This window comes from Myxine glutinosa, chromosome 7 (assembly GCF_964187855.1).
Source record: "Myxine glutinosa chromosome 7, kmMyxGlut1.1, whole genome shotgun sequence".
Classification (NCBI taxonomy): domain Eukaryota; kingdom Metazoa; phylum Chordata; class Myxini; order Myxiniformes; family Myxinidae; genus Myxine; species Myxine glutinosa.
In genome coordinates, this window is record NC_136267.1 from 124,222,609 (window position 1) to 124,234,995 (window position 12,387).

The 12,387-nt window shown below is 42.9% G+C and overlaps 1 protein-coding gene across 4 annotated transcripts in view; it reads left to right on the plus strand.

The window, feature by feature from the left end:
* LOC137411551 (formin-like protein 2) overlaps positions 1 to 12,387 on the plus strand; it is a 115,382-nt gene that overhangs the window by 52,710 nt on the left and 50,285 nt on the right. For all 4 annotated transcript variants that reach the window (XR_013624172.1, XM_078782248.1, XM_078782250.1 and 1 more), the window contains 6 exons: positions 3,728 to 3,824; positions 7,322 to 7,393; positions 7,727 to 7,837; positions 8,295 to 8,444; positions 8,918 to 9,019; positions 11,668 to 12,256. Coding sequence is in view for 3 of the 4 variants with exons in the window: in XM_078782248.1 (XP_078638374.1) it covers positions 3,728 to 3,824; positions 7,322 to 7,393; positions 7,727 to 7,837; positions 8,295 to 8,444; positions 8,918 to 9,019; positions 11,668 to 12,256 (1,121 nt within the window). In the remaining variant the exon portion in view is untranslated. The remainder of the gene's footprint in view (positions 1 to 3,727; positions 3,825 to 7,321; positions 7,394 to 7,726; positions 7,838 to 8,294; positions 8,445 to 8,917; positions 9,020 to 11,667; positions 12,257 to 12,387) is intronic.

Here is a 12,387-nt window from a genome sequence, read left to right on the forward strand (position 1 = left end):
TGACAACCGTTGACTACCTGCTGGTGCGTAGGCGAGATAGGGGGCATCTCCGGGACACAGGTGATCCCGGGGGAGGAGGCTGTTTCACAGCACCACTTGGTTGTCTGTGACATAAGGGTGAAAGGTGCGAGGAGAGCTCGGCGGGTGAAGTACCAACCGAGAATGAAGGTGTGGCGGTTGAAAGAGGTGACAGTGAGGGAGGCATTAAAGGAGAGGCTGAGTATGGTGGAGGATGATGTGGTTGAGCTTGAAAGTGGTCGGATGTCAATGAAAGATAGTCTGTTGGGAGCCGTTCATGAGGTATGTGGATGGACAAAAGGACCACCGTGGCACTCGGAAACATGGTGGTGGGATGTTGAAGTTGGAAAGAAGATTGACGAGAAGAGGAAGAAGTTCAAGGAGTGGCAGAAGGCGAAGGGTATGGGGGCAGAAAAGGCAGCGCATGAAAGTTATAAGGCAGCCAAGAAGGCTGCAAAGAAAGAGGGAGCAAAGGCGCAGGAGGCATGTAGGCAAATGTTCAGAGAATGCTTGGATTTGGAAGAGGGTCAGAGAGCGGTATTCAGGATTGCAAAGCAGATAGCGAAAGAGTGGTGTGATGTGATGGGGGTGAGTTGCTTGAAGGATGAAGTGGGACAAATCGTTGTCGACCCAGATGGAATTAAAGGAAGATGGAAGAGATATATGGAAACACTGTTGAATGCAGAGAATGAATGGGATGGCAACATAGAGAGTAACCCAGTTTTAGGACCGGCAGACAAGATAACCGAGAAGGAAGTTGAGGAAGCGATAAAAGCAATAAAGAGTAGACAAGCGTTATGCCTAGGTCCCCCGTCGTTGAAGTGATGAGTTGACAAAGTGGAAGATGCAAGGCGGCCATCTTGGATTTTGACGTGGTGACCCAATTTTCAATAGCGTTCTCCCTTATGCGTAGATACACCCACACACCACATTAGAAGTTAGTAGTTCGTTTATTTTTCAAGATATTTTGCTCACAAGGTTCAGACATATATATGGTGGCGGCCATCTTGGATTTTGACGTGGCGACCCAATTTTCAAGACCGGTCTTCCGTATGCCTGGATACACCCACACACCAGATTAGAAGTTTGTACTTAGCTTATTTTTCAAGATGTTCCGCTCACAAGGTTCAGACATACATGGTGGCGGCCATCTTGGATTTTGACATAGCGACCCAATTTTCAATAGCGTTCTTCCTTATGCCTAGATACACCCACACATCAGATTAGAAGTTGGTACATCGCTTATTTTTCAAGATATTCCGCTCACAAGGTTCAGACATACATGGCGTCAGACATAAATGGCGGCGGCCATCTTGGATTTTGACGTTTGGTTGCACCCACACACCAAATTAGAATTCGGTCCTTCGCTTACGCACGCACACACACGGACGCACGCACACACGGACGGAGGGGAAAACCATAGTCCCCCTTTCGCTCCGTGGTGTGACGGGGGACAAAAAGCAGGAGGGCCGACGGGAGTTGTGGGAGATATGTTGAAGGCAGCAGGAAATTGGGGTGTAAAGGGAATGACAGAGATCTGCAATCTGGTGGTGAAAGAAGGCCGCATTCCAGTGGATTGGGAATTGAGTACCCTCGTCCCTCTATACAAGGGGAAAGGTGACCCTCTGGACTGTGGCTCGTATCGAGCGATAAAGTTATTGGAGCATGGAATGAAGGTATTGGAAAGGGTGTTGGAGAGGAGGATAAGGAAGAAAGTGAAGATCGACGAAATGCAGTTTGGATTTATGCCAGGAAGAGGAACGACAGACGCGCTTTTTATTTTGAAGTTGCAGGAGAAGTACATGGAGAAGAGGAAGAAGTTGTTTCTTGGGTTTGTTGATCTGGAGAAAGCATTCGATCGGGTTCCACGTGAGGTAGTGACATGGGCATTAAGGAAGTTATGAGTGGAAGAATTGTTGATCAGAGTAGTGATGGCAATGTACAAAAGAGCGCTCACAGCTGTAAGGACGAAGGACGGGAACAGTGGTGAGTTTGAGGTGAAGGTGGGAGTGCATCAGGGGTCGGTACTAGGTCCACTACTATTTGTGGCTGTGATGGAGGCGCTGCCTCGGAACGTAAAGGAGGGTTTACCGTGGGAGTTGTATGCAGATGATCTGGTGTTGATTGCAGAAAGTATGGATGGACTGAAGGAGAAGATGAACAAGTGGAAGGAATGTATGGAGACAAAAGGTCTGAAGGTGAATATCGGAAAAACGAAGGTGATGGCAAGTGGTAAAGCATGTGGTGAGGTGGAAAGAACTGGGAAGTGGCCGTGTGCCATGTGCTGTGTGCAGGAAGGGTGTCGGAGTGAACTCCATTCAATGTACAATGTGCGCTGAGTGGGTTCATCAAAAATGTAGTGGTTTGAGAGGGTCATTAACCAGTGTGGCAGCTGCATTCAAGTGTAAGGTGTGCACAGAGGGAGCTGCAGATGGAGGAAATGTTGAGTTGGATCTTGGAGACGGCATGAAGCTGGAAGGTGTGAAAACATTTTGTTACCTAGGAGACATGCTGAATGGAAAAGGTGGATCAGACTCTGCAATGGTTGCTGGAATGAGATGTGCATGGAAGAAGTTTCGGGAACTGAGTGGCGTGCTGATGAGGAGGGGAGTGTCGTTGAAGCTGAAGGGAAAGGTGTATTGTATGCTGCATGTGTGAGAAGTGTTATGATTTATGGGAGCGAGACATGGGTAATGAACGTAGCGCAGCAACAAAGGCTGGAAAGGGTGGAAATGCGAATGGTTCGGTGGATGTGTGGAGTATCGTTGAGGGAGAGGAAGACAAATGATGAATTGCGAAAGATGATGGGAATAGAGCCTGTGATTGATGCTGTGAAGAGGAACAGGTTGAGATGGTTTGGTCATGTGGTGAGGAAGGATGAAAGTGACTGGTTGAGAAGAGTGATGGAAAATGAATGTAGAAGGAAGTAGAGGACGGGGAAGACCGAGAAAGACTTGGCTAAAGATTGTCGAAGAAGAAATGCGGGCAAGGGGGTTAACAAGGGGAGATGCAGAAAATAGGGCAAAATGGAGAAGATTGTCATGGGGACCGCAAGGCTAACCCCCACTCTTGCAGGGAAAATGGCCTTAAAATGCCTGTTGTTGTTGATTCTTCACCATTGAATGATGGAGCTAACACTGATATGTAGCACGGTCTGAAAAAGTTGCAGACAGATTTGGACGAAACTTTGTCAACTGGATGGGTGTGTGAGAAGGACGAATAATATCGATTTTGGTGAGATCCCAATATGGATCCGGATACGCTAATTTTTTTTAGTGATTCTTCACCATTGAGTGATATGGCCAAACATGAAATATATAGCATATTATTTCAAAAAGTTGTGGACAGATTATGACAAAACTAAGTGGATGAGTTGGCTTGGTGACGACAAGAACAAGCTGATTAACTTTTGATTTCGGTCCGGCCTATCAGTGGGATACAAAACGTAAATTGTTCAGCCTGGTGGAATATGCGCTCTCCCGAGTGCTGTTATAGTTTGTCTTTGAAAGTTCGTTTACACTACTTTTGCTGTGCTAATTAAAATGATTAATAAAGCTTTATATATTTGGAAGGTTATAATTTTAAAAAATCTTGATAATTCAAAATGCAGAAGGGAGAATGATGCTCATTGATTTTTCTTGGTGATGTTCTGGTGTCCTCAACCATCATTCCATGCACATCCTCTCATCCTCCCCTCATCCCTCATTAGCACTCGCGTGCTTGTTCTTGAGCTCCTCGTGGCCGTATGCCTCATGCAGAGAGAAGGCCATGAGCTTACGCTTTCTGCATTCGACAACTTCAAGGAGGTGATGACTTTGTGCAGCATCACGTTATTGCATGGTGGTTTTGAGATACTTGTGCTGGGTTTGTTTGGTACCATTTTGTGAGTGTTTTTTTTTTCTTCAAACTGGCACTGACAAGCTCGTTAGGTTCTGATATGAATCCTGCCCTCTGTATAAACCTTATCGACTTTTTATTAATCTAGCTAACTTGTTTTGCAAGCTGGGTTTGTCAAATAAACTGTTTTCTCGGATGTAAAATCCTAGCCATATGTTAAGCAGTGCATTGAAGATTGCCAACTGGTATGAAATTTTGAGAAATACTTGATACAAATGAAGATTGTTTAATTAGATGCAGACTTCCCCCAATTATCAGGTTTACAGTCTGCCCCATATATTGCTCATTAGAGAGTGCAAAGGTGCAGGTTATATTTCATCTCTCAAGTGCAAAGGTGCAGGTTATATTTCATCTCTCAAGTGCAAAGGTGCAGGTTATATTTCATCTCTCCTATCCCTCCTCTTCCCTGCTGAGAACATGTCAAGTCAACAGGTGAAGACTCAAAAATAGCTTATTTTACCATGTCAACGGTCTACCATAGCTTTGCATTGTTGCTGCTGCTGTTGGGGTTCTTGTTGGGGGTCGATTTTTGAATTGTGCATCCATTAGTCAGACAACTGTCGGACCACACCCACGTCTGTCACTTGACTCTCCCCATCAAAGCACCAAGACGAAATTATATGGCCGCCATCTTAGATTTCTGGTTTGCCTACCACATTATGCCTGAAGGTCGCTGCCAATTATACACTTCCTGGGTTTGTTGCATCAGAATTCCATTGACTTCGTTTGGGTCGAGTGTTCATCACGATGAGGGACCCCAAAAAAATCTGATCATATGTTGTATTGTTGTGTAATAGTGAAGTTTGATCAAGTTTGTCAGAATGCACAGTACATCAGAACGCATGGTAGTCAAGCGTTATGTTACATAATCAAGCATTACATAAGACAAATTACAAAAAAATAGCGTTACTTGATTTGTTTAAAAAATAGCGTTTTTTTTATTTATTGCGGTTAAGCAATCCATAACCATGTGACGAATCAGCTCGGTCTGAAATAACCGTGGGGAGGGTGACATGGATAAGAGGTTAATAAGTTAATTTTTATGGCATAGTCCATCGAGCAAAGCGGTCTAGAATAGTGTTTGTCTGTCCGTATGTATGTATGTCTCTCACAAATGTACACCAATCAGAGCTGCGGATCTGGTCACATGACAGGGGTAATGTGAAGTGATTACATCTGTGATGTCATTATGGCGTACGACGGCTGACTCCACACACCACCATTTTGAATTATATGCCGTTCAGGCCAAACATATCGTTGAAACTGTCATATATCACAATCGCCATGCTCTGCCTTTACGTTTTTCATTCAGTGTGAAACACAAACACACCGATTGTTAAATTGACCATCAAATAATATCGAAGCCCTAGGCCTTACGGGTCTTTCAACAACTTATAGGCCTTAGGCTTCATGACTCGCCTTCGGGAAGCTTCGGACAAATTAGCCCAGGTTTCTTAATACAATAGTATTGTTTTTGTAATAATAATAACGTGAATAATAATAATAATAGTAAATATAATCGTAACACTGCAATCCCTTTGTTGTGACTGCAAAGTTACTGGGTTGAAGTGGTGTATGGTTGGTTCATTGCTGACTTGAAACATGTAGAATAAACCAGTGTCTCAATGCAATCTCTTCACTTCCATGGTGACAGACAGCTTAGAGACTTATAGTACTTTAAAATAATTTAATACTTCCATTATTTGCTAACTGGTATCCTCCACCCAGGTCAAACTATCCTCTTAAACTAAAGTATCAAACAAGCCTGGCTATGCTGCTGTTAGATTTTTGGTCTAGTTTAATAGCGCTTTAAATGGGCGTTTCCCAATCAGCCCGTTTGCGGATTTTGTTGCAGGTTGTGACCACAGTGCGGTTATTCTTGTTTAATTCCTAAATTGTTACATCACCGTTCACTGTAACACTTCTTTAATTCTTTCATATTTTTTCTTTTATTCTATCCGATTTTTGCCAAATTGTCACTTTAATTCTTTCATAATTTGTAAACTGCGCTCTTTTGATATCGTAGGTGCAGTGCATGCTTGATCCTAAGGTTCGCAGGATACTCTAGAGGTATGCACCCTCACCTGCGTTGTCAAGTCTGGGTTTAAATCTTGATGCAGGGTGATGTTTCGCATGGTGTTTTTGTGGAGGGTGAGACATCAATGTGTGCATTGTCCATCAATAAGACGCTAAGCCAGCAGGCGGAGAACCCGTCTGCTGGTGTCCGTCATTGGCTCCCATAAAGATCCCATGGTGTGTTAGCACGTTCAGTCGAACTTCAGGCATGGCCAGGTGGTTTGTGAAGGATTTTTCTTGTTTTTTTAACTTCCATGACAGATCTCACAAGATGGGAATATTTGGGGCTGTTGAAGAGGAAGAATAGTGCGAGTTTAACCTTGATGTGATCTTACTATAATTCACCAAATGTCCGTCTGTGTTCACCAAATGTTCGAAGGTACCGCAAAAACGGCTGAAGCGATCACAACGATATTTTGTGTGGGTAATCCTAGGACCCTCTGGAGTAAAATAGGCTATATTGTTTTTCCAATTTTTCCAAGTTTTCCAATTTTCCAGTTTATACAAATGATGGAATAATATTTACCGATATGAACAGTGATGTGGCTTTTGTTGAAATTCTCTACGTACCAAGAGAGAGTAGATCGACTCCTGACGAACTCTTCCTATATAAACGTGCGGCTCCGAAGTAACATGGCAGCGTGTGCAAAGCGACTGAGAAACAGGTGTAGCGGCCGCTTCCACGTTACAGATTCGGCGCGCACTCTTCAGACATAAACGTGCGACTGAGAAAGACGTGTCGCGGCCGCTTCCGTTTTGCAGAATTCAATCTTTTTTCAAAATGGGCGCCATGTACTGTTTAGATTTTGATGATTTGCGTGTGATATGATTCAACGGATGTTTATATGAATCGTTTAAAATAAAAAAAAGCCTTCAATTTCTGATATTTTGCCTTTTCATTTGGGCTTCCTAATTGAAGCCCCGCCCGTAGGGCGGGTACCGTTGCTAGTAGCTATAAATTGATAGCGATTACTTCTAATACCCAGTCACAAAAATCACAATTCCAAAATATTTCATTGAGATTCTAAGGTGATTCTCATGTTGTCTTTACTCTCATTAGAATAAATAAATAACTTCACTTGGTTTATTGAATTTGGGCATTTATTCATTCTTTGTGAACACACCATTGTGTATCCGCAACACTTTGGTAACAACTCGCTTGATGGGAACTTTGAATTTTTACAATCTCCTCCCTTTGAGCAAAATAACTGAATTTGTTTCTAATCTGTTTGTGTGTGTGTGTGTGTGTGTGTGTGTGTGTGTGTGTGTGTGTGTGTGTGTGTGTGTGTGTGTGTGTGTGTGTGTGTGTGTGTGTGTGTGTGTCACGCAGGTGTGCGGTGAGACGCTGAGGTTTGAACGTTTGCTGGAATTGTTCAAAGAAGCCACAAACATTGAATTCCTGGTACATTAAGCATGTAATGCTGAATTCCAGACACTGTGTAATACAGTGGTGAGAAAAAGTTTGTGAACCCTTTAGGATTTTCTGTATTTCTGCATAAATTTGACCTAAAATGTGATCATATCTTCATCTAAGTCCTAATACTAAATAAAGAGAACCTGATTAAACAAATATCTCACCACTGTATTTAACAACTCTGATTCAATTCTTCCCGTTCAATTAAATCAATTACCGTTCACAATGAAAACTGCAGTCTCTTGAACTCGTATTGCTCTTAATTATTTTCTTTGTTTTCTGTATTCGTTTTACCAACTGTGCTTGTACTCCACTAACCAGGTGGCTTGCATGCAATTCATCAATATCGTGGTACACTCTGTGGACAATTTTAATTACAGAGTACACCTACAGCACGAGTTCACGAAGCTCGGCCTTGATGACTACCTTGAGGTTAGCATCACATCCTGTTGCATGAATGGACGATTCCATGTTATGCCACATGGTGGGAAAGGGGGGGGGGGGGGGGCAGAAGGGTCCACAAAATGCTGCATGGCGTGGGGTGTGAGGGGGGGGGGGGGGCCTTGGCGGCATTCCCTGTGGACATTTATTTCTTTATTTGTTACTTTTAAATATCTGTATTGCCATTTGTGTTTCTCTGCAAATTATTTTTTAAATTGGAATTGTGAAATGCTGCAATTAAGGAGCAAATATCCTTTGAGCACACTTAACTAAGCTTCAAATGCTGTGTATTTTTTTGAGGTTATAAAGTTTGCTGCTACTGTTTCAGACATTCATGTCAAAAAGTGATCCTGTGTAAGCTGACAAAATGAACACCAATTATTTATAGTCAATGGTATTGTTAATGATGTGGATGTATTGAGCCAACAGAGTTTGTTTTTGCATGCAGCAACTGCGTTCCACCGAAAATGACGAGTTGCGCCAGCAGGTTCAGGCCTACCTTGACAATTTTTTTGATGTAGCTATGCTCGTTGATGATGCAGAAACTAAAAATGCTGCCATCGAACGTGTCAGTGAGCTCATCGAACATAACTCGCACGTAAGTGGATCAGAGAGTGCTCCCAACTGATAAACCCCTACGCCCATCATGGCTGCCATCTTGTTCATCTCTTTATTTGATGTCCACCTACATGCTATGCTGTTCATCTCCGATCATCAAGTAGGAGATTTAACCTTTGACCGATTGCTTTTCACTTCAACCGCTGGTACTCGATTATTAATAAAGTGTGCCTTTTTCAGATTTTTTTTTCCCGATCTTCACACATAGTCTGGTTTTTCCAGCTTCTCCTCTTCCCCCTCCTCCCCTCTTCCTCTTCTTTCTCCTAATTCTCCGCCACCTCCTCCTCTTCCCTCACCTCATGCTCCTCTACCTCCTCCCCCTCCTGCTCATTCACATCCTCCTCCTACTCATCCTACTCCCACTTCCCTTTATTCTTCTTGTTCTTCTTCTTCTTCTTCGTCTTTTACTCTGACACCACTTACCTGTATTTTGTAATACCTCTATTTACACAGCTCAGGGAGCAACTGCAAGACCAGCAAAACTTTGCTCTTTCTCATATCGCAGGCCTGGAAAAGTTACTTCTGCAGAGCCAAAAAGATACTGAACAACTGAAGGTAAGCGCAACCGCAACTGTTCGTGCAAGTTATTTTCATTATCCTCCATGTCCTTTCTGTGTCCCTCCTATGTTTTGTTTATCACTTATAGATTTCTTGTGGAGAATAATTTCAGAGAGAGAGAGAGAGAGAGAGACTTGTGTGCTTTGTTCCTCGACTATTTAAATAAGTTTTGGATGCTTGGCAAATTTATTGTACACTACTGTAGGTGGCGCAACACGTCTGGTACAATCCAATTGTAGCTCCATTATTCATGTAATTGGCACCGATTTCTGTTTCTCCAATGGATAAGCAACTCTTGGAAATAATAAAAGTTACAATTAGCATTCTCACATGATCAAGTATTGAACAGATCTTCAAAGGAAGCAACGAAACATCTTTAGGTGGGGAGATGCCATTACTGAGCTTCTCTTAATCAGCCCAAACTACAGATGGGAAGATGTCTACCATTACTGATGTTCTCTTGGTGATGTTGAGAAATGCACTGTGGGCTTCTCTTCTTGCTGAACTTATTTTAGTGATGTTGAGAAATGCACAATGGCGACAAGCAGAATGTCTTCCTTATTCTGCCAATTATAAATGGAACCCCCAGATGTTTGGACAAACCTCAAATCCTACATTCTTTGTCTAATGATATTGTGCAGTAGCTGGTTTTCTGGATATCCTTTGGGCAAGCAAGTGTTTGTCATCATATGCAAATTTCCGCTATTAAATGCCCAATGGCCACAAGTTTAAAAAAAAATTGGTCAGCTTTGGCTTTTAGCTGAAACCTTCGGCCGAGCATCTTTCAAATAGGAAGGGAAGTTCTGAAGAACCGCATAACTTGTGAATTTAAACTTGGGAGCCATAACCTTAACTGCAGTTGAATTGGACTTTATTTGATGAGTTGCTGTTGAAAACGACCCATTGGAGGAGCCGGTGTTTAATGACTGTATGAAGTGCAATGTAAACGCACCAGAGCATTAATGTGCCTAAATGAAAGGATTCGATGGCTTGAGTCTCATCAAACCTTTGGGGTGCATTTTGGTTCAATTCGTAACTTTAAACTTGGGAATTATAACCAGATTTGGTGGTGTAATGGTTAACTCATCTGCTCTGTGTCTGGGGGCTCGGTGGTCATTCCAAAGACTTTTAAAATGGTACTTCCTTGCTTGATTCTCAGCATTTAAAAGAACTAGGGCATGCCCGTACTATATCTATATCTAAAATTATATCCCCCCCCTCTATTTACATGAAATGGTTTGGTCCAAAGCGAACGGCTTGCGAGTACGGTGACAATCCCCCCCCCTCTATTTACATGAAATGGTTTGGTCCAAAGCGAACGGCTTGCGGAGTTTGGTAAAGAAATCGCCATCGCGTGCACAAACGCGCAGGAAAGCGAAAGAATCGCAAATTAGTTTTAATTAGTTTTAAAACATAGTTTAACGCCAACATAGCGGCAACATAGTTTGCCAACGTGAAATAAATGAATACGCTCTCAAATGTGCCGTCCGAGGCAGAGTCTGTTCGCCACGTTCGGCACACGTGATAACTCGCTGCTCTCTGATTGGTTGAATCGTTTTTTGGACATAGCTCGGTAACTACTTGTCCGATTAATATGAAACCTTGAAAAGGCACATCCTCGGGTCCCCAGCAATATACCTGGCAAGTTTCAAGTATATCGGACCCGTGGTTGTCGAGAAACAGCGGTCACAGACAAACACACAGACATACACACATACACACACACACACACACACACACACACACAGATTACTGGAATTATTTAAAAGAATAGAGCATGGCCAGACAACCATTATAGGCATGGCAATACTATCTCAGTCTTAATGTGCCCATTGGCCTCCTCCTATGTTGTAGTTCCATGTAAAGGTTTAAAAGGATCATATTATGCAAACGTTGCTGATAACATTGCACACAGGGGTTTTAAGAGATTTATTTATTTTTATTGTATTTTGTATCGTAAGCTTACTTTTTGCAAAGCACCTTTTCCTCCATTTGAAGGGTTATGGATGAGTTTCTTATGCAAGGGAAGTCCAAATGGGTTGCGATTGACGCGGTATTAAAGGATGGAATTTTAAACAGTAATTGAGCAAACATTATTTTAGGCCAAAGGGAAATTCATGATCGGGTACAATAAACATGAAATGGAGTTGAACCTTTGCGACTGACGGGTGGTGTTTGTGGGGGATTTAATGTAGTAGGTGGGACGGGAGCATAAAATCAACTTTTAAAAGCCAATCCGGCAGAGCGAATACTTTCTGGGACTGTTCATGGTACGGGAAGATAACGTTTTGTGGAATGCTTCATTAGCTTATAAGGAAGATGATTTCATGCACCAATCTTTATGGAGTTGCAACCTGTTCAAGTAAACAAAATACACTGGATACTAAATGTACTAAATGTGTAACTTTGTAATAAAAGAAAGAATGATGTGAATTGGTGTGGCTTTTGCCAAAACGGATGAAGGATATAATGAGCAATCATAAGATAAAGGCTGTGCTGTAACACAGTGATAAACTTTAAATGGTCTTCCTTTATCGACATTGTTTCAAAGTGGCATCTTTGGCACTCTGCTTGTATTGCCTCCTTTCTAAACGCTCATTTCCGAGTGACAATAAAAGAGCATGACTATGTTTTGTGGCTTTCAGGAGACTGGAAATGTGGCACAGGGACGATTGGAGAAGCTACAGCAGGTGGTTAAGCAGCAAACTGCTGAGCTCGCGCAGTTCTCTGGACTCAGGAGCAAAATTGGAGACCTTCTGCCACTTGAGCCGCTGCTTGTGCGTCGTGTTGTAGGAGGAGATTTCTCAGTGGCAAAGTTGAATAATGAAAAGGTAGCGGTGCTTGAGGGCCTGCCTGTAGGAGGAACCTTTGTACCGAGTCAAGAACAGCACTTAACCCAGGATCAAGGGACTCAGACGACCGAATCTCCAAGCAGTCATGTGCTTGGTCCGTCCAATTGTGTTGTGCAGCTACCTTCACCACCTCCTCCTTGCCCACCTCCTCCTCCTCCACCCCCTCCTCCTCCTCTGCCCCCACCTCTTCCCTCTATTCTATCTTCAAAAACAATTCCTGTTCCTCCACCACTCAATTCTCAAGGATCGCTCCTCAACCACATCTCACCTCCACCACCACCGCCTCCACTCCCTGGTTTCTCAAATTTGGAGAAAACTGCTAGTACTCGTCTTCATGGAGCACCACGGCATGGGGCATTCATAAATCCCACAGTTTCTGGAGGTAAGAACTGTAAAGTGCAGCCATTGATGGCATGATTGTTGTGGAGAAGTTGTGAGGTGTCTTACAGATGCTGCTTTTTGAATTGGGTAAGAACAGATTTTGATTTTGCTTTAACTCACTTCTTCTCTCTG